The 20843-nt window shown below is 38.7% G+C and overlaps 1 protein-coding gene across 1 annotated transcript in view; it reads left to right on the top strand.

The window, feature by feature from the left end:
• The window catches only part of CD109 (CD109 molecule), an 84583-nt gene that overhangs the window by 46916 nt on the left and 16824 nt on the right, over positions 1 to 20843 (top strand). The window contains exons 15-27 of the mRNA XM_009333238.1: positions 372 to 524; positions 1274 to 1348; positions 1799 to 1859; positions 2407 to 2542; positions 3310 to 3427; positions 6674 to 6787; positions 6998 to 7216; positions 8708 to 8852; positions 9840 to 10016; positions 14626 to 14707; positions 16027 to 16255; positions 16820 to 16985; positions 18417 to 18607. Coding sequence (XP_009331513.1) covers positions 372 to 524; positions 1274 to 1348; positions 1799 to 1859; positions 2407 to 2542; positions 3310 to 3427; positions 6674 to 6787; positions 6998 to 7216; positions 8708 to 8852; positions 9840 to 10016; positions 14626 to 14707; positions 16027 to 16255; positions 16820 to 16985; positions 18417 to 18607 — 1866 coding nt within the window. The remainder of the gene's footprint in view (positions 1 to 371; positions 525 to 1273; positions 1349 to 1798; positions 1860 to 2406; positions 2543 to 3309; positions 3428 to 6673; positions 6788 to 6997; positions 7217 to 8707; positions 8853 to 9839; positions 10017 to 14625; positions 14708 to 16026; positions 16256 to 16819; positions 16986 to 18416; positions 18608 to 20843) is intronic.

The raw sequence follows: 20843 nt of genomic DNA, 5'->3' as shown, positions 1-20843 counted from the left end.
TTCCCTAAATATAAATAAATATGCTGTGTTGTGCATTGATAAACAGCGAATGTGTTTCTTTTACGGCCCTCAGCTGTAGAAACTGGTGTATCCTTGTGGCTCAAGAGATTGCTGCTTGTATACTAAGAGCTGGTTGAAATGGCAGTGGATCCTGATGCTGACTTCCTACCAGTCCAAGGAACCAATGAGCTAGGAGAGCAAGAGAGCAAAATGAATGCTGTAGTATTTTCCCAAAGGTCCTAGGAAAAGCAAATCCAGAGTCTTAATTATAGCCAATTAAGCTAAGAAAATGCTTCCCCAGAGTTGTTAGTGGCTGTAATAGGTAATTGTAAATATAATTTAAACCAGTGTTGTTTTTTACTTTTTTCTAGATTAAAATCTCTTGGAGCAAAGATAAGGTCAAGCCATCTGAGAAAGTCTCCCTTAAAATCAGTACAACAGAACCAGGATCAGTAATTGGACTTGCAGTTGTTGATAAAAGTACAAAGCTTCTAGGAGAAAGTAGTGACATAACAGAAGATTCTGTAAGTAAATGGGAAAAAAGGTTTTCATTCTTGTGTGTATGAGAGGTGTATGTTTATGGAAATGTTACAGTTTATATGCTGAATGAATAATGTTCTTTGGACAGGATTTTTAGTCCTTATGCAAATATTTTTTACTTCTGCAAGTAGTTTATCAACAGGAGGGGAAAAGACTGTAAGGCTTACAAGGTAATATCCCCAGTATTTCTAATTCCAATTAATACTTTACTGTTCTTCCATTAGATAAACTGCTCAGTTAACACTTGGCAATTGCTTCTTTCGGGAAAGACAAAAAAGTCAGAAAAACTCCCTAATGATTTGTGCTTCGTGCTCTTTAAAATCACTAATATAAAACAAAGAAAGAATTTTCTTTTTTGAAGAGCAGAATAAATTATTCACCTTTTTGAATTCCCTTTACTTGCAGAAGCTCTAGTGCATCAACAATTTGAAAGCGCTGACAATATACATAATTCCTAAATTATATCAAATAACATAGGCTAAGTGCCATAGAATATCAGTGGGCTGTAGGCTCCTATTTTAGGCTTATATAGTCTTGGACACTCTTCCATTAATCATGAAACCATTGCAGCCTAATCCCCTTCATCCTGTCACGGATTCTTTTCTCTTTGATGAGAGCTAAGCGAGCTGTTGCTTGAGGTACAGCTGTATGAATTAGCATCTACAACAGTGAAAGTTCTGAAAAATGTGAGTTTACATTCACTCTTTGGGTGCTTTTGTTTTTCTTGTCTTAGGTCTTCCATGAGCTCAATTTATACAGCACAGTGCAGTATTTCCCCCTGGTCAGAGGTTCTTTTGGTGTCTTTCAGGTACTTTTTTTTTTTTTTTTTCAATTCTGAGCTGGGTTTTTTTACTGCTTAGTGATTTGCAGATCACTTGCTAGAAGAAAATGCCCTTTTTAAAGTTTGGGACTGTAGACAATGTACTGTTTTCATGGCTTATATGGGTTTTGAATTGTGAAATTTATCAATACATAAATACTCTGAATGCAAATAAATATGCTTGTACTTTCATAAATATGTATTGCTTTACGCTTGATATTGTCTTCCCTTTGAAAAGTTTTCAGTCATTAAGGCAATATTCAGATTGAGATTATCTCAGTTTTGTTGGTTTCTGTATATTACTTGCTTTACTTCTATGATTGCTTTATTATGATGACTTTATTTTCTTAAAAAGAAAGAAAAGAAAAAGAAAATATATAAGCACTGTTGATGTCCTGAATGTCCTGTATTGAGATATACTGTATAAATTTTATCCAGAAATGCAGCCTTTGGGTATCAACTGATGCAATTCTTGAGGAGGATAAGGAACATTTTCTTTGTAAGTAATAAAAATAAATGTAGCCAAATCTTATTTACTGAATGAGGAAAGAGGTCCATAGGTTAGGGCCCCTATTAGGTCTTCTTGCTGTACTGCATACAGGCTGCATCCAGCCTTGCAAACCATTAGCATTTCCAATGTTCAAGACATACAAAATGCATATAACTAGTACTTTAAAAACTTCCTTTTTGCTGCTGTCCTGAGTGACACTACCCCTTAAAGGCCTGAGGGTGAATGGAGTTTTAATTTGCAGTTCCAGTTGATACATGTTGCAGTGGTTTGTCATGTGTAGCCATATTACACCAGTTCCATAAGCAGTTCAGAAAGGCCATCTAGAAATTTAAATTTGTATGAAACTTCTTTTTCCTTAGGAAAAACAAGCAAGAAAAAAAATAGTTCCTAATGTCACGGAGTAGTGTTACCATATGTAACAAAGCTATAGATTATACTTCAAACACTGTATTAATTTGACTTTTCTTAACTGTATTAATTTGATTTTTCTTAAACCTAGATATTTGTAGGTAGGACAATATTTTTTATTTTGTAGATGGTGGAATGATACCCATAGAGGATGGTTTCGGTGATGATATGTCGCTATCTAAAAATGGACCTCCTGATTTCAGCAATCTCTATGTGAGGACACATTTTCCAGAAACTTGGCTTTGGATCGACACTAAAACTAGGTATGAGATTAGAAGCAAATGGAAACTGATTTACACTTTGCGTTGTTACTTTGTAGGTTTTAGTAGCATTCTGCACTGGTGCTGAAGAACACTGCTTAAAAATGTAGTATTACTTATATTCTACTACCACCTAGAGGCCACAAGTGAGATCGGAGACCCACCAAATGAGGCGTTGTACAACTGCGCAAAATAGGACAATGCCTGACTGAAGGCCTTGTAGTTTCAATAGAAACCATAAAAATCCTGGAGACAAAAGAAACTCCCTTCCTTTTACAGACGGTGAGATAATAACAGACAGGGAGACCCAGTATTTTTCTTTACAGTACATGAGAAGATGGTGATTAGCCCAGAAAGGGAAATCTGTTCCTGTCTGCACCTAATTCAATGAACAGTTCAAACTGTCAAATGATGGTGAAATCTGACCTGTGTTGTGAAGCACAAATCTTGTATTCTTCCACAGCTGAGAAGTTCGGGAAGCAACTGTCATCTGGGATTGTTTTAAAGGATCGGTAAAAGTTGATTACATGTAATGTGATTCAATGTAATTACCTTCAATTCATGCAATTTAAAATAATTTAAATTTTTTCAATCATTTTGATCTCATCACAAGTATTTCTGAACGATTAGGAAAAGAAAAACAGATAATCAGCAGCTTTTCCTGCCAAGAGTTTGGACTTAATTTTTGATGCATTTTAAACATTCGTTTTCACTTACTGGTGTCTGTAAATGGATACTTTTGAAAGTCTCCTCTCCCCTTCTGCCATCAGATCTGACACAGACACCACAATGGAAGTCATTGTACCTGATACCATCACATCCTGGGTAGCCAGTGCTTTTGTGATGTCTGAAAACAGTGGGCTTGGAGTCACGACTGCTCCAGTGGAGGTACCATGGCACTAGACAGTTCTCCTTTAAATGCTGGTAACACTGTAGGTTATTACTGGAAGCTGTATTTTATTTCTAACAGTAGCTGTCTCCTTATGCTAATAAAGTGATTGAGAGGCCACGTGTATTCAAACTGTAAAGAAAAGATCATCACTGGAGACAGATGTGATACGGTATCTGCCTTCCCTTCCTGCTCATATAAATATCTCAGACATTACACAGATACTTGGCTGCCTATTTCTTTTGGAGCAGTTGTTCTGTTAGAGCACTTTCAGGATGTGCCCACTTCAGAATTTTCATATGTCGAAAGGGGGAATGACTGCCTAAGGACAGCGTGTTTCGATGTTTTCTTGGCTGTGCCAAGAGGGCTTTCCATGAGTCGATAGTGCATGCAGGGAGGTTTGCACAGGCTAGCTGGGAAGAGGTGGCTGGGATGGGAGAGGCGTGTTGTCTGCGGGAAAGATCATGCCACTGCGCTGCTCCTTACTAACACTTACCCCAGGAGGGAGGATGGGAGAATTGCTTAAAGACTAAATTCTGGCCTCGCTTTCATTTATCTGTCAAAACCAGTCTTGGACTAAACATAGGTGCTACTTTTTGGGTGACTTAGCTTGAGGAGCAGACTGGACACTGAGAGCCAGCAGTGGGATGAGGTGCTTCTTGCTGCCAAGTTCCTGTCTCCTGAGGCTCTTTTTGTGCTTCCAAGTGTTCAAAGAGTTAAACAACTTAAGCTAAATTCAGCACTCCTCAGGTTAGATCTCTAAGCTGAGATTCGCAATGTACAAGTGCAGTTGTCCTAGGCTCACTCTGTATTCATGGAAATAGCTACTTAGAGTTATTTAGCCTGTTTAAAATAGGAATTGCTTTTTGAAGTCTCATTTAGCTAGTATTTTGTATATGTTGAATAATCCTCTGAAGGTAGTTATCTCCTTCCATTCATTATGTAAAGATCCTAGAGAAACTATGTTCCTAATTGAGACAACTCCACTTAAGTGCCTAAGGTGAGAAAGGTTGAAACTGTGCAGTACTGGGCCATAGATTTCCAGCTCGATGCCAGCACTAGTGCAAGCATAGCTTGGAGACAGCCATTTATCTCTTTAGGTTCTCATGCCCTCAAATTCTTGGGGAGGGGCAACTTTTGGCATCCAAACCGAGATCCACATCCAGATTTCATAGCTGGCTGCTGCACGAGACACAGAACATGGGCTTTGAACATCCTGATCATAACTCCACCACAGAATTTGGAGCCCAATCTGGATTTTGTGGCTAAGGTTCCTTTGAGACTGGAATCATGATTCTCATTTCTTTCACTCGGCTTGGCAGAGATGGGACAGAAAGAGGAATAGTTTCCTGGTTCAGACTGTATGAAAATATATACTTGGCCTCTCATCCTCAAATTTGAGAAGGCTGCAAGTAGAACAGATGTTGAGATTATTATTTAACTATAATCACCCACATGCACTGTTCAGTACTTCACCCTTGTTGGGATGTTTATATTGCGCTTAGAGTTCCATATGGCTTAAACATGTTAATCAGTACCATACAGAGAGGCAAATAAAAGAAATGCCTGAAAACTGTAATGGGGAAATAAATAAGTGACATCTGCATGCTTAATGTCATTTAATGCTTTGTATCTTGTTTTTATTTGACTTCTACTACACAGTGTCGATAATTTTACCCTATTGTATTTTATTGTAATATACCAGAATATTCAGCATAAGAAAGACATGGACCTGTTGGAGCGGGTCCAGAAGAGGGCCACGAAAATGATCAGGGGGCTGGAACACCTCTCCTTTGAAGAAAGGCTGAGAGAGTTGGGGTTGTTCAGCCTGGAGAAGAGGCGGCTTTGGGGAGACCTTATTGCAGCCTATCAGTACTTAAAGGGGGCTTCTAAAAAAGATGGCAGCAGACTTTTTATCAGGGCCTGTTGAGACAGGACAAGGGGGAATGGCTTTAAACTAAAGGGGGGTAGATTGAGACTAGATCTAAGGAAGAAATTTTTTACGCTGAGGGTGGTGAAGCCCTGTCACAGGTTGCCCAGAGAGGTGGTGGATGCCCCATCCCTGGAAACCTTCAAGGTCAGGTTGGACGGGGCTCTAAGCAACCTCATTGAAGATGTCCCTGCCCACGGCAGGGGGGTTGGACTAGATGACCTTTAGAGGTCCCTTCCAACCCAAACTATTCTATGATTCTATGACTCCTGAGTGTAAAACTTCAGTATTACAAGAGTTTTACAGACAAGCAAAACAAAAAAGACAAAGAAAATAGGTACATAGGGAAAACGTCAACTAAGAGCTAACCAAAAATTCTCCATCAGAACTTCTCTAATATCTAAAGAAGTTTTTGAAACTGAAAGCTTTAGCAAACAACTTTGCAAAGTTTTAAAAAGAAAACATTGGAATATTTGCTAGCTAAAAAGAAAGCTGAGGGGTTTTTGGATCTGAAACTCAAAACACTTGGAAGAATTTTTTTAATGAAAACCAAATTAAAACCATTTTTAGTTGACATTTCAATAATAAAGGATATCATGCTTCAGCCATTCTTATTGTACAGATGTTCATAAACAGTGAAATTTTGATCTCATTCAGCTTGATGAGAGCTTACCACTGACTTCTTAGAGCCAAGACTTCATCCAAAAACCTCTGTTCACAGATAAAAGTAACTGCTTGCTGGTATATTTCTGCAGTTTTTCTTTTAATTAAGAAAAGATGTATTTTTAGAAATATAACAAAAGAACTTATGCCAAGATTAATCTCACAAAATAACACATAATTCTAAGATGTTGGTGAATTACAGAGTTTGGGAGAGGTAGTTATTTTGCATTCCAACATGTGTTTCTGTACTGACATGGAGATAGGGCAACTGACAGATTCTTAATCATCCATTTCTTGTGCACTCAAAACAGTTCACAGTTACCTTAATGAGATCTCAGGACAGATCACAGCTTCCAAACTTGCCAGATGATAGACTCTTAGTCCCAATTCAGGTGCCTCTGTTGGAACTTGCCCTGTCAAAGCTGTCAGCAGCTTTCATCTGAATGGCGCCGCTGCATTCCCACAAAGGTGTTAACGACCAGAAGCATCTTTGGCTTCTGCTTCAGCCCTGCAGTAATACATTTTGTTAACTGTAGAGTACAAGTGAACATACTCTGTCGTCTGAATTTAAAAGTGATCAGGAGACAAATTGTACAGTCATTTTCTTGCTAGTGTCTGATTGTAGGGGTTCACTGTTGATTTTGTTTTGCAGCTGGAAGCTTTTCAACCTTTCTTCATTTTCCTGAACCTTCCATACTCTGTCATCAGAGGAGAGCAGTTCATTTTGGAAGTGAACATCTTTAATTATTTGAAAGAAGAAGCTGAGGTAAAACAACTGTCTTTGTACTTGAATGTTACTAGACACTGCAGGTTTTCATCACCAGTGGAGACCACATCTTTCTCTTGTGAGAACTTTAATATTTTCTTCAGTGGACGGACCGTAACGCTATTTCTCTATACAAAAAAAAAGTGGCAGCATATGAAAGCAGTTTTTCAAAATTAACATTTTGTATTGCAAATGTTACTGTATTTACAGGTTACTGTGATCCTGGATGTGAATGATGCTTTTGAAATTATTCTAACATCCAATGAAATAAATGCTACAGAAAATCAACAGTCTATATCTGTACCAAGTGAAGATGGGAAAACTGTTCAATTCCCAATCAAGCCGAAACAGCTGGGAGAGATTCCCATCAAAGTGACAGCAATATCATCTGCTGCTTCTGATGCTATCATGCAGAAAGTTTTAGTAAAGGTAAACAGTCTGCAGCTTGGCTTGTTCTTGAAATAAATTGTTCCCTAAAATAGACAACAGAGTGCAGCAAAAAGGCAAACTAATTTACTTGTCTGCCTCTTGCTCTGTAAGGTTGGTTTTGGGTCAGGTGGCTTTAGGTAGAAAACACTTCTTTTAAAATAATTTCTCCTTTAAAATTCTTTAGCTCCCCTTCCAGGAATGAACATGTAGATCTGTTCTACAACAGATAGTGTGTCAAATGCTTCCAAAAGCAAGGTGAAAGCTATTTGTGCATCAGTGAACCCCTGGTGCTACAGCTACCTTAATAATCTGTGGAGAGTGGACCAAATAGCTGTGTTATGGATAAGTGCAATCAATTTTGCCATACACCTGACTTTAGTTCAAAGCCTATTTTATATGAACATTTCTGTATTTTGCTAGTGGTGGAAATTTAGCTCCCAGACTTTCTGATAAACCAGAAACTGATAAGACATGCCTAACTTTGGACATCTAAGTCTGATTCACGTAAGGCTCCATTTCAGTGGAAGGTGGTAGACATTTGTTACTCTCATCCTAAAATAAATGCTTAAGATCATAGGATTGGAGAATGGTTGAGGTTGGAAGGGAGTAGTCCAACCTTCCTGCTCAGAGCAGGATCGACTACAGCAGGATGCTCAGAACCATGTACAGTCAGGTTTTTAATATCCCCAAGGACAGGGACTTCACAGCCTCTCCAGGCAGTTTATTCCAGTGTTTGAACACCCTCACAGTTAAAAAAGTATTTTTTTATGTTTAAAAGGAAATCCCTTTATTTCAATTTGTGTGCATTGCGTCCTATTCTGCTGTTGGACACCACTGAGAAGAGCCTAGCTCCAACTTCTTTACACATTTCAGGTATTTATACACATTGTTGAGATCCCCCTGAGCCTTCTCTTCTCCAGGCTGAACAGGGCCAGCTCTCTCAGTCTCTCCTTAGACTGCTTAAAACCACTATCCTGCATAAAAGCCTGTTAGACTAAGGCGTAAGCTGAGGAAAGAAACCCATTTTTTTTCTCTGCTTCAAGGGCAATTTTTCTCAAGGGATTTTGCATGCATGGGGAAACAAAACCTTTATGGTCATGTACCTAACTTCAGTTCAAGTCCTCCTTGTATAACAGGCTGTAGGATTGCAGACAGCAGAAAAGGTACCACCTCCGGTCTTGGCATTTTCTTGGCTGTGGAGCTCCGTGCTTGGCATGGAGCTCACTGGAATCAGAGATGCTCTTACTGACTTTGTGGGTGTAATTTGTAATCGACACGTGGTCTCGAGAAGCAAATAGTGGAGGTAGGTCTTTATAAGAAAAACATTTCTGTGTCTGTTTAGACAGGCCAATAGCTCAGGTTCTTGGTGTGTTAGCAAGCAGCACAAAATACCTGACAGTGTTTTAGATCCCTCAGTACAGTAAGCATACACATCCTGTCCTAAAAGCAACAGTGTTGGAGATTATAATAATCCTGTCTTTATTTTGACAGGCTGAAGGATTGGAACAGACATATTCTCAGACAGTCCTTTTGGATTTGACTGGGAATAAACCACAAGCAGTGTCAAAAACTTTGGGTTTCACTTTTCCTTCTGATGTTGTAAGTGGCAGTGAGAGAGTGCAGGTCGCTGCTATTGGTAAGGATTATCTTATTCTGTTTCCGTCTTTATTATTTACTGGTCAGATGTATTTTTTTTAAAAATAGTTTTATGCCTGCTGGGCTTTTGTTGAACTCAGTATCTAAGATCTATGTGTCCATGATGTAGCTCCTGGCATCTTCGGCACTGCAGGCATAAGTGGTTTTTGAAGAACAGAGCAGTTGCCGGTAGTAACTAGAAGTAGTAAACTCTGTCAAGTAGAGCAGGGAGGCTGGTGTGTAATAACCTGAGCTACCCTAGCAGGATTTTCCAGAGCTTCTCTCAGAGCCCCTGCTGAAGGACCCTTATAAGATTTTGCCCAGTATGGCTATTGCTTTATAGGTTTTTAGGGAACTGCATTAATTTTTATTTAATTGCTATATTAATAGGATGAATAATTAATTCAAAATAATTTACCATCATGCATTAGACTAAGCATAGGAAGTCCTTATGGGTGGAGTGTGTTATTCCTTTAATTTATTTATTTTACGATATTATGGTATTGACTATCCATTTTCAGAGTTATAGAGGGAGTCGCATTTTAATAAGGAAGGTCCTGCAAAGTTTGCTAGTATCCTGTTTTAATTCTGCTTGTCTGCAGAATAAAACCTAAAACCTGGCTGTTGTTTCTTGTGACACCTAGGCTTTGATAACTGTGGGTGAGAGAAGAAATACAGGAAGTTTCAAATATGTACCATTACTGAAACATTTTCCTGGATTAAATATCTTTTGCATCTTTTTTTTTTTTTTTAATGGTGGCTGTTTGAAATTACTCTGTAGTTGGAAAGGTCTGTGGGGAGACAGGTCAGTGGGCACAAAGTTGATCAGAAGATGAAGTCTCTTTTCTGCCTGGTTAGTGGTGTTTAGTACAAATGTTCCTAATGTATCGTATTTTCTCCCAGTTTAGATGATACCACCCTTTATGTGTGAGGTATGCTTTTATTTGCAATAAGCTTTAATCTATTTTCATTAAATTTTATCTTTCAGGTGATTTACTTGGGCCTTCTATCAATGGCTTGTCATCATTGATTAAGATGCCTTACGGCTGTGGTGAACAGAATATGATCAATTTTGCTCCAAATGTTTATGTTTTGCAATACCTGACTAAAACCAGGCAGCTGAGAGAGGATATTAAATCAAAAGCTGTATCATTTATGAGAAAAGGTCTGTATGCTTAAAAGAAAGATGTTAGAGTTTTAAGAACTCTTACTAGTAAAAACATATCTGTGATTGTGCATTTGGTATTTGAAATACTGCTCTGTTGGTGTCAGGAGAACTGGAAGAAAGGCCTATCTTCTCTTTCTTTTCCTCTTTCTTCTGGGCTGACAGAATTGAAGAGCAAATGATTTTGTTTACAAGGGCAAGTTTTCTCAGAACAAACATGTTTTTATGTAGTTACTTTTTTCTCAGATGAAAAATGCATTTTAGAAGGTAATTCATATAGATTTCTTAGGTGGTTGTTACTTACCCTTTGATAAAACCATGTGTGAGCGAACATTTCTGACCTTTGCTTGAGGCACAGAGGTTGAAAGTTAGTCAGTGGGCAGAGTGAACCATATTCATCCCACGTGTGTATCTGTCTTCAGTGACACCATCCCTATCCTGCCATGTCCTTGTAGAGCTCAAGGAGTGGTGTTTGCTCTGGTGGCTGGCTTTTGCCCACCCAAGTTTTAGACTTGGTCAGAAGTGAACTCTGTGCTGGAAAATTGTAGCTGGAAATTGTTGTATATTTTAATTGGGAAATACTCCAGGGCATCACAAAGTGTGGAGAACATAGTTGCACCATGCTTCTCTGTGCGTTTTGGATCAGACAGTGTCTAACTGTGATGTACCATGCTTGCCACATGTCACTCTGCATGCTGAGAGCCTGGTTCACAGAGAGGAATGAGACCATCCTCATGTGAGCTACACCCCTACTAAGGCACCATGATGACCTTTTCAGATTTTGTTTACTCTCTGTAAGTCTTTGATTTTTTTTTTTGTGTTTGTTTTTTTTATAAGTTGTTGACATTTCACTTGGAAAAGACACAGCTCAAAATAAATTTTTCTTTCATCAAGATCCCAATTTTCTGTCAAAAGCAGTTAAATGATTTTTTAAACCCTTCCTACTACACAGTTTAGTTGAAAAGTAAGGTGGGGGGGAAGAGATGTGTTATGTAAACAGCTACTCCAAAGTTTGTAAGCAATCTTCCACTCTTTGAAGCCTGAGTTTTGCTACCATAATTTTCTGAAGTTTTCCAGTAACAGATTGTCGCAGTTTAACCTCAGTCGGCAACTGAGCACCACACAGCCGCTCGCTCACTCCTCCCACCCCCTGGTGGAATGGGGGAGAGAATCGGAAGTTTTTTGTAAAAGTGAGAAAACTCGTGGGTTGAGATAAAAACAGTTTAATAATTGAAATAGAATAAAATAATAATAATAATAATGTACAAAGCAAGTGATGCACAGTGCAGTTGCTCACCACCTGCTGACCGATGCCCAGCCAGTCCCCGAGCAGCGGCCCCTGGCCAGATTTCCCCCAGTTTATGTACTGAACATGACGTCATACAGTATGGAATATCCCTTTGGTCAGTTTGGGTCAGCTGTCCTGGCTGTGCCCCCTCCCAGCTTCTTGTGCACCTCCAGCCTTCTCAGTCGGTAGAGCATGGGAAGCTGAAAAGTCCTTGACTAGTGTAAACACTACCTAGCAACAACTAAAACATCGGTGTGTTATCAACTTTGTGCTCATCCTAAATCCAAAACACAGCACTGTACCAGCTACTAGGAAGAAAATTAACTCTATCCCAGCTGAAAGCAGGACACAGATTTATTAAATATATTTCAAAGCAAGTGAAAATTATAGGATTAAATGTCACTTTTACACAAAGCGTTGAGTTACTTAACTTGTTCCTGGGGCTTTGAATTTAGGTACGTGTTTTTAACACTGTAGTAGCCAAAACAGTAAGTATGCTGAAATATTTGTAACCTTAAGGTAGAAAAGAATCACAATCTAAAAAAATTCTGTTTTTTTGCTTTATTTTAAAAATTAATTGATTTCAGTTGTTGCACTGATTTTTTAAAAATGTAATCTTAAAGTTGAAATTTATCTTTAGTTTGAGATGTAACTTTTATAAGCTCAGTTTTTGAAAGGATTGTCATGAAGTTTAATTTAAAACAGACTTTATTTCGCATATCAGAATTCACTAAATATTTGAAAAAGTGACCTCATAATCTGAAGTAAATATAATTAATTATAAGACTAAATGCTTGTGAGAAAAAGCGATCATATCGCTAGCAAAGACTGCTATATGATCTTTCTTTTAGCAGTTTTTATTTACCTAGAACAAAGGCAAAGTAAAAGAAAAGTTGCCTTTTAAAAAAATTCCTTCAGTTGTGGGAATGACAGATCCCATCTTGAAATCACTTCTTCAGAAAAAAAAAAATCCTGGTTGGTCTGAAAACTTTGGTGCGAGACCCAAAGCAAGCAACGAGTTCGAGCAGTATTTCCAAGCTGTTTGAAATGTGAGACCCTTTAGTCTTTCACATATTTCTGAAGTCCTTCCCATCCTGATGCACTCTTCTTTCAGCCTTGCTCAGCGAGCCTCCTACATCTCTTGGGTTCCAGCCAGTCCTCTGGGAGTACTAGTGTACATCTTCATAATAGGATCCTTCTTTTCCTTCCCTTTCCACTTGTATGTGTTGACATTTGAAGTATCGTTTTTCGTGTCTGATTGAGTGTCCGTTGGAACAAACACGGTGGTTCACAGCCCTCAGGTCTCCTGTTCCAGCATTTCTGCAGGCTTCCCCGTGTTAGATACGCTCACGTTTGGAGACTTTAGCGTGACTGCAACGGAGTTGGCGTTGAGAAGAAAGGAAGCAAACTGTAGGAAATAGCTGAGTGATAGCTCCATCCTCCCTCTGGTTCTGCTCATCTTTCTGATCCCTCCCAAGCTTAACAAATTCTGAGATAAATTTATGCCTGTGTAAGGCCTGCTCAGCAGTCTTTGTTAAGCAGGCTGTTGGTCTTAGTTCAGTGCTTTTACACTTCCAGCGGGGTGGTGATTATAATACTTATTGCTGTATATTGCCTGTTCTGCAAAGAAGCAGAAGACCTCAGTTTTCAGGCCTTGCAGTCAGATACTTTTGAAGAGGAAGCAATCTATTTGTATATATACATATATTCATGTTCCTCATAGCACATTATTTTGAGGCTTAAACTTTGACAGTGACTTTTGCTTTCCTTGGTGAAAAATGCAACTCATTCCTTCTTTTTTCACCAGTTTTAATCACGTAATTAACCACTGTTGTTGTGCTAAATACATTATAAACACCCTATATTTAAGTGGAAATTGCAATCTCAAACTCTTCTAAAGAGACAAAAACTAAACATGATGTTACTGGGGTAAGAGTTTATATGGGAGGGTGCACTGGTACACTGTAGCAGTTCAGATTCACATCTTTATCTCTCTTCTATTATAGAGAGACCCTGACTAGGATTTCATCTTACACTGTAACTTAGATTGAGGGACCAGGCCATTTGTTCCTCAGTTATTAACACTGACTGTGTATCTATATTCAGGATAGTGTGTAAGCGTGTGATTAATCCTTTATCGGTGAAAGCAAGGAACATTTTGCAGGGGAACAGTTGTAGTTGGATGGACCTCACAGGATGTATTTGTAAATTCATTTATTTGTGTAGGACTTAATGATGGTTGACTGAGGGTTTTCCTTCTGCCTGGCTGATTCAGTATTGTGTCTGTATCTGTCAGGTGTTAGACTAATGAATATACTTTCTTAATTATAATAGCCAAAATAGTAAAGCCAAGGAAAAAGACAAGGTGGGGGAAAGAAGAAAAGATGTCTTGTGAAATGCTATAAATAGTTACGGTTATTGTTCTGGATACACAAATGGCAAGCAAAATGAAAGGGAAGGAAGGCTTTAGATATCAAAAACTACAGTGAGTAGCATACCATAGGAAGCTCTTCATTTCCAACATTAACGAACATTGGTTCTGCACTGGTCAGCTATTGAGTAAGGATGCTGCTGGTGGTCGTGAGCAGCTAGTGAGCCCTCGGGGCCCTTTTATTACAGATGTTCAGCAGTCAGGAGAAAGCTGCACTTGTTCTGGATACTGAAGAATCTTCAAATACCTTTTAAATGGATCCTTCTCAGGATTTCAGGGTCTTCAGGTCTTTTGAAATTTTTCACTCATTTCAGAACAGCCTCTTCCAGCATGCTTTTTCTGATAGCTAGTCCTTTGCTTTGGAAAAAGCAAGCTGCTGAAAGGGTCTGTTTTTCAGCAGCATTTGAAGCTTTGCTGTACTCTTGCCCTTCCAGTTGGAAAATACTTCATTTTTGCTTGTCCTTCCTTCTGCTGGAAAGATAGAGCGTTTCTGTAGGCACACATCTCCAGCTCCCCAAAGTGACGAAGCACTGAACTATAGCTGCTACTCTGCTCTGCACTCGCTGCTGTGCTCCTGGAGCCACTGAGTTATATGGGAGCATGTCTCTCCGCACCGCGCTGTCATGTTTGGGTGGCAGATGAGTGGGAGCAGGAGCTTCTCCTTCTGCTTTTGTATATGGATCCTTCGTGTTACTGCTGCCTGCTTTCTCATCATCTTCTGTGCGGTTTTGTGTGTTCCTACATTTTTAGGAGATTCTTTATGAAATACGAGCCCAAGTTCTGCCCTTCTCAGCCTTAGAAAGTGCCTCGCTTCACATCAGCAGACAGTTTGTGCTGGAACCCGCATGAGAGGAAAGTGTTCAATACCTGTCTCTGCTTTTCCAATTCAGGCTACCAGAGAGAGCTGCTTTTCCAGAGGGATGATGGCTCTTTTAGTGCCTTTGGAAATGAAGATCCCTCTGGGAGCACATGGTAAGTAGTTCTGCCAGATTCACTGTGGAATTTGAGTATTTTAGATATTTTCCCTGCGACTAAAAATTTTTTGTGAAGCTGGTAAAAATTTCCAGCCATATTAGCCTTCTGCCTGGTTTTCATTAGGTGTTTAGGCCAACTCTAAGGTCATTCTGCTGGATAACATGCTGTCAAAACCATTATTAGGGCAAGGCTTTTTAATTTTGCAAAAGATGAATGATGAATTATTTTAGTCAGGGGAATAGCTTGGTCTGAAAGTTTTTCTGTTGCTTTCCTCAAAGGAATGAAGAATCATAATTAAATGACTTATTCTTGCAGTTGACTGAAACCATTTAGGGCTATGTGAATATCATTGCTTCAAACAGATTTTCAGTTCTCTCCATACTGGAGGCAGAAGACTGACTGAGGCATTTCCTAAGGGGTGAACAGAGTTACTGGTGATAAAAATTTGCCCTACTTACCTCTCTTACACCTCCTTTTTTTGAGACTGTAAATACAGCTGAAAAAGCCTTTTCAGTGCTGAATTCACTCTAAGAAGCATAGTGACCATAGTAGTGGAGGCTAGATAGATAACAGAGACAAGTTCCAGCACTTTGTTCAGCTAATCCATGTTCAGTTAGTTTAAATATACTTACGTATTTCAGTACATGCTGCTGACTTTAAATAGAACCATCCCAGTTACTGTGCCACTGATTGAGTCACTCCTTCTGGAGTCAGTGAGCATCTTTCATTGACATCGGCAGGATTTGCCTTAGACTCAGTATTGATGGATTGGAAAATGAAGATAATTTATCTATACTGGCAACTCTGGTACTTAAATAGTGCAGTGACAGGTTACATGAATGCATGTTTGGCAAAGAAGGGAATCAAAGCAGAACTCGGGATTATTAATGAATAAAACAACAAGGGTTGTTTCAATGATATAATTACAGGGATAATCATGATAATTGACGTCACACTCATAACTGCATTACTTCGTAAACTATGATTTTTGCCACTTTAGCCTAGCAGCAGAAGGCAGGAGAGCAACATTTGAATAAAGATAAACGTGCTGGCAGAATTGGAGTCCATACTCTGTATTTATTTTTGAAACATAATAGCTGCAAAAGGGATGATCTTTAGGAACAAGGACATAGCTTCATTTTTTGGTGGATTAAGCTTAGTCTACTTGCTTGTCTGGGTGAAGCATGTATTTTCCTCTGTGCTTGGGAGGTGTGTGTAGAACACCTTATGCATCACAGTATTCTTACATCATCTTAAACAGAAGAAGCTGTAATACGTTGCTAATTTTGTCATATTTGATTAACCTTTTCCCCAAGGTTATCAGCTTTTGTATTAAGATGTTTCCTTCAAGCTCGTCCATTCATAGATATTGATCAAGATGTACTCATGGATACAGCTAAATGGATTGTCCGGCATCAGAAATTAAATGGAGAATTTCATGAGCCTGGGAAAGTGTTACATAGTGATCTTCAAGGAGGCACCAATAATCCAGTCGCTCTCACAGCTTACATCATGTCATCCCTCCTAGGGTCCCCAGATAAACAGGTATTGGAATTCACAAATAGAATTCGTAGTTACTGGAACACTTCATAAATTGTCATACTACCTGGTATGTATGACATATACATAAACACTTGGTAGTTTAAGGAAATAGAGGGACATCTGAACACAGACAAAATTTAACCTGATTTTGTTAAACTTCCCTGTACTTTGGCTTATCTACCTGAGACAATACAAAGCTGTGTTGTTAGGCCCTTCAATTTTAAGTGGCTTTGCAAAATCTAAAGGCAGTTGCTTTTAGCAAGCATACTGTCGTGGCTTTAGTCCAAGAACTTGCAAAGAAATTTATGGGGGGAACGATCCTTAGAGATGTTAAGTCATTCCAATTGATTTCATTGAGATTGCTCACGTTCATAAAAGACAGTGCCAGATCAAAAGGTTTGCCTTTGAGGTTCATGCCTGTCACTCTGAAAGAGATTTTCAGTATTTCTTGGTTGTTGTTTGGTGATAGTAATGTTTCTGTTTCTGTACAAATTTTTCTTTTAAATTATAATATTTCAATGTATATTTTATTCACTGTACATTCTTCAGTATGATCTTCATTTCCAGCATGCTTATGTCATCAAGAGTGCTACAAACTTTCTAGAAGGTAAATTAGAAGAAGGCATTTCGGATAATTACACTTTGGCACTTGTGACATATGCGTTGTCTTCGGCGAAAAGTACAAAAGCAAAGGAAGCACTGAATATACTGAACCAGAGGGCAGAACACCAAGGTATTGCGCAACTATCTTACACAGTTGTATAGATGGATTTTTGTTGAATTTAAGAATACCTATCATATATCTACAGCTGCATATAGAATTAGAGATGAAGAGAATCCTTCTTCTGAATTCAAATCTGTGTTGAGTATGATATAGAGAATAAACTAAGAACTTCCAAGACAGCCTTAATGAAAAGTGTCCATAAATGAATGACAGTTGGGCCGAGGCCAACTGTATGAGATTCAACAAGGCCAAGTGCCAGGTCCTGCACTTCGGCCATTGGACATGAGGAAAAATATCTTTACTGAAAGAGTGGTTAAACATTGGAAGAGGCTGCCCAGGGGGGGGGGTGAGTCACCATCCCTGGAAGTATTTAAAAGACGTGTAGATGAGGCGCTTAGGGACATGGTTTAGTGGGCATGGTGTTGTTGGGTTGACGGTTGGACTCGATGATCTTGGAGGTCTCTTCCAACCTTAATGATTCTATGATTCTATGATTCTATGACAATTCACGACAAAGCTAGGCCTTTCAGTCTCAATTACTGTGTTCCTAATGGGAGTACCATGGCGCTGTTGAAGAACATTACTTGTCAGTTTTTCCATGTTATTATGTGCACTTGTAAGATCAGCCTGGTTAAAGAGAGATGGATAGGGTTAGCTATTCCAAAGTAGTTTGGATAGATCAGGAAGGTGTGGGGGGGCAATTAGTTAAAATCAGTATCGGAGTGAAGAGTTGAAGGATTGGACTTTCTGTAAGACAATACAGAGGTGTGTTGCATTTTCTGTAGGGACCCATCATCTCATCACGTTTAACCTCTTCCCAGTTCAGCACAACCGAATTTTGTTCCCTGTTTTGGGGGAAGAGCAGACTATATGGAGTATAACGAATGGAAGTTTTTGGTTCAAAATAGTAACTGTCCTCTTGAAAAATCCAAAGGAATTCATGTTCTAGCCTAGAAATGGAGCCTTTTGGGTGTTCCTCTATGTTTACTGAGTTAGGCCTTTTGGACAGTCACTTTTGAGAAGGGAGGAAGTCACTTTTTTGGAAGACTTCACTTAAGAATGAGCCTCGTGAGCAGCCATGCTGCCTGAGGTGCCTTCTCTAGTCCCTAAGAGAAAGGAGCACCCCAGCAACAAGGTGGCCTTTTCACAAGGGCTCCTTTACATGAGCACTTCAGGCTGGCAACAAAAGGATCAATGTAAAGTTCACTGAAATCAATGGGAGTGACTATTTGGACTCCAGCTTTTTTTGTATCTAGATTCACCATGGCTGAGGAAGTGCTTAAGTCAGTCCTTTGTGGGACATATGCCTAAACATTAACACAGTTTTAAAGAACCTTGCTCGATCCCATATGTAAGAGTTAATTATTTCCCTTAAGTCTTTCCCAGAAGTCCAAAGACTTCAGTCTGTGGATCTGAGGTTATTATTGGTTCCTTTTGCAGGAGAATTTCGCTTCTGGATAACACCCGCTTCGGAAATTTCTGATTCATGGCAGCCACGGTCCATCGATATTGAACTTGCAGCATATGCTCTGCTCTCGCACTTTCATCAAGACAGATTAGCAAAAGGGATCCCTATTATGAAATGGTTAAGTCAGCAAAGAAATCACCTTGGGGGATTTTCATCTACTCAGGTAATCTCTTGTCTCAAGGGGCTTTGTTATACTTTCTAAATGAGCACTGTATATTAAAAAAGAAAAAGAAAAAGAAAAAAGGGACCATTTGGTTTTTTACATAACAATTACTGAATTTTGTTTTGCTGTAACAGCCTTGGTTACGTGCAGGCTTGCATTCTGTGCGATATTGGCATCTTGAACCTGGACCACCAGTTTTAGTATTTTGGCAAGTACAATAAAAAACAGAATTAGAGGGTCACCTTGATTATATAAAATATTAATAACAAAAGATCTTAAATTAAGAAGAAGTGATGCCCATGGAAAAATAATTAATCAGATTTTCCAAGCAAGTGTGATAAATATCTGTGCTTACTTTCTTTCCAAGGAGATAAACCTCTTTCTATTCTTTCCATATGTGGGTCCTCAAACTCCTGAAAGGCTATTAACTAAGATAAGAAAGGGGAGTAGGTTTTAGAGAAACAGCCTAACCTACTGACTCTGCTGGCAGTTGGTCTTAACTTAATAATGTACTTTGTCCTCATTATTACGTAGATTTTTGATGGGCCATGAAATTTGGAAGCTCTACATTATCTCCAGGAGGTTTCCATGTTATTGAAACCACATCTTGTAAGCTGTGCTGGCATGCAGAAAATTTATATAGTATTTTGGATTGCATTAGTTTAAACTAGCTCTTAAATTAACTACAAATGCTGGTCACAGTAAAATGCCACATTTCTTAATACTGCTTGGTACCAAGCTGTACAGGCGTCATTATTTTCAAATGTTTGTTGGTATGAATCTGAGAGAAACTAGTTCTACTAAATAAAATGCAATTTAACAACCAGCTTGGTTTCCCTGAGGTTCTAGTATTTTTCTAATGTGTTAATTCTTGCGTATTATTTGAAGAGGCTGATTGAAGCACTAAATGAGTTGAAAAAGCTTTTCTCTATTCTCCAGAAACTATTTTTACTTGAAAGTTTGAAAATCCAGCATTTACCCCTGAGGGTGAAGTTAAGAAATGAATTTAATCCTTTTGTTCTTCCATAGTCTAAACTATTTTGATTTCAAAATTACTCCAATGTCTCTCTGGATGCCTTTTTTAATTTGTGGAAATGACCCCATACTTTCTGTTAACTTCTAAGATTGCTTTAAAAAAATGTTTGGAGTGTTTCCTTCCATGAGTTTATTACATTAGAAACTTAATATATTGTTTAACAATAAGGGAGAAAGTAATCAGTTGCATGTGTGATGTTTTGTAAGTTAGGGTATGATAACTCACTGCAATTTGTATACATGGTATAGCATACTATGAATTTGCAATCAGTATATTTTGCTTTATAATGCTTTTAATGTTTGAACATAAAATGTACATATAACATATACACGGGAAAACAATCCATACAAAAAATAGCATATATATGAATGTAGATTTAAATGGTAGGGAAGAGCAGCAAATTCTGCAAAGACTGTGTTGCTGGGCAAGAGAGGCCTATGAGTCTGGTTTGAGACCGTATTCCCTAACTTTTCAGGTTGTGTATTGGACACAGCATTGTCATACTGAGCTGTGCACCTTGTGCTTCAGCTGTGAATGTTTCCTGGTGAAAAGCCTTGGGTATGCCTTCTGCTTTAGAGCATGCCAAGGGGCACGTTTATCTTCTCTCTAGGTAGTTCTTTGTCCTCTTGTTTTTCACCTGTGTTTCTGAGAGTCATTTAAGCCTAGGATGTGGAAGAGCTCTGAAGTCACCTTCAGCAATGGCAGATAGCATTTCTAGACATCTTGAACTTTCTATCAATTCAGGGTGAGAAATGTAAATGTGAGAGATGTAATTGTGAGGACTTGGAAAAGGCGCTTCAAGGTGTTCCTTGGTTTCCACAACTTAGGTAAGGGCAGGCATGTTTCTGCTTTCAGATGTTTAAAATCAGATTCTTCAACAAGATCTTATAGCTCCTTAGGTCTATAAGATAGATCAGATATATAGATGTGGTAGGTCACTGTAGTTTCATTCACTTCAGTGTGAAAGAAGTTTTGTAAGTTTGGGCTTCCAAGCTATAGATCTTCATCAGAAACTGATACATGAGTAGTCTGAGTAAGGGCAGTCATTCAGATGCTTTGTCACTGTCTTCTGCAAAGGAGTAATCGAAGACATTCTTTCAGGGTAAATATTGGCCTCCTACTGAAAAAGTCTGCCACTTACTCCAGACTATTAAATCTTTCTGTAGCCCATTAGTTGCATCTATTTTGTCACACCATGTT

This window comes from Pygoscelis adeliae, unplaced genomic scaffold (genome assembly GCF_000699105.1).
Source record: "Pygoscelis adeliae isolate BGI_AS28 unplaced genomic scaffold, ASM69910v1 Scaffold57, whole genome shotgun sequence".
Lineage (NCBI taxonomy): Eukaryota > Metazoa > Chordata > Aves > Sphenisciformes > Spheniscidae > Pygoscelis > Pygoscelis adeliae.
Note: the sequence above shows the minus strand (reverse complement) of the source record. Positions and strands in the feature narration are given on the sequence as shown.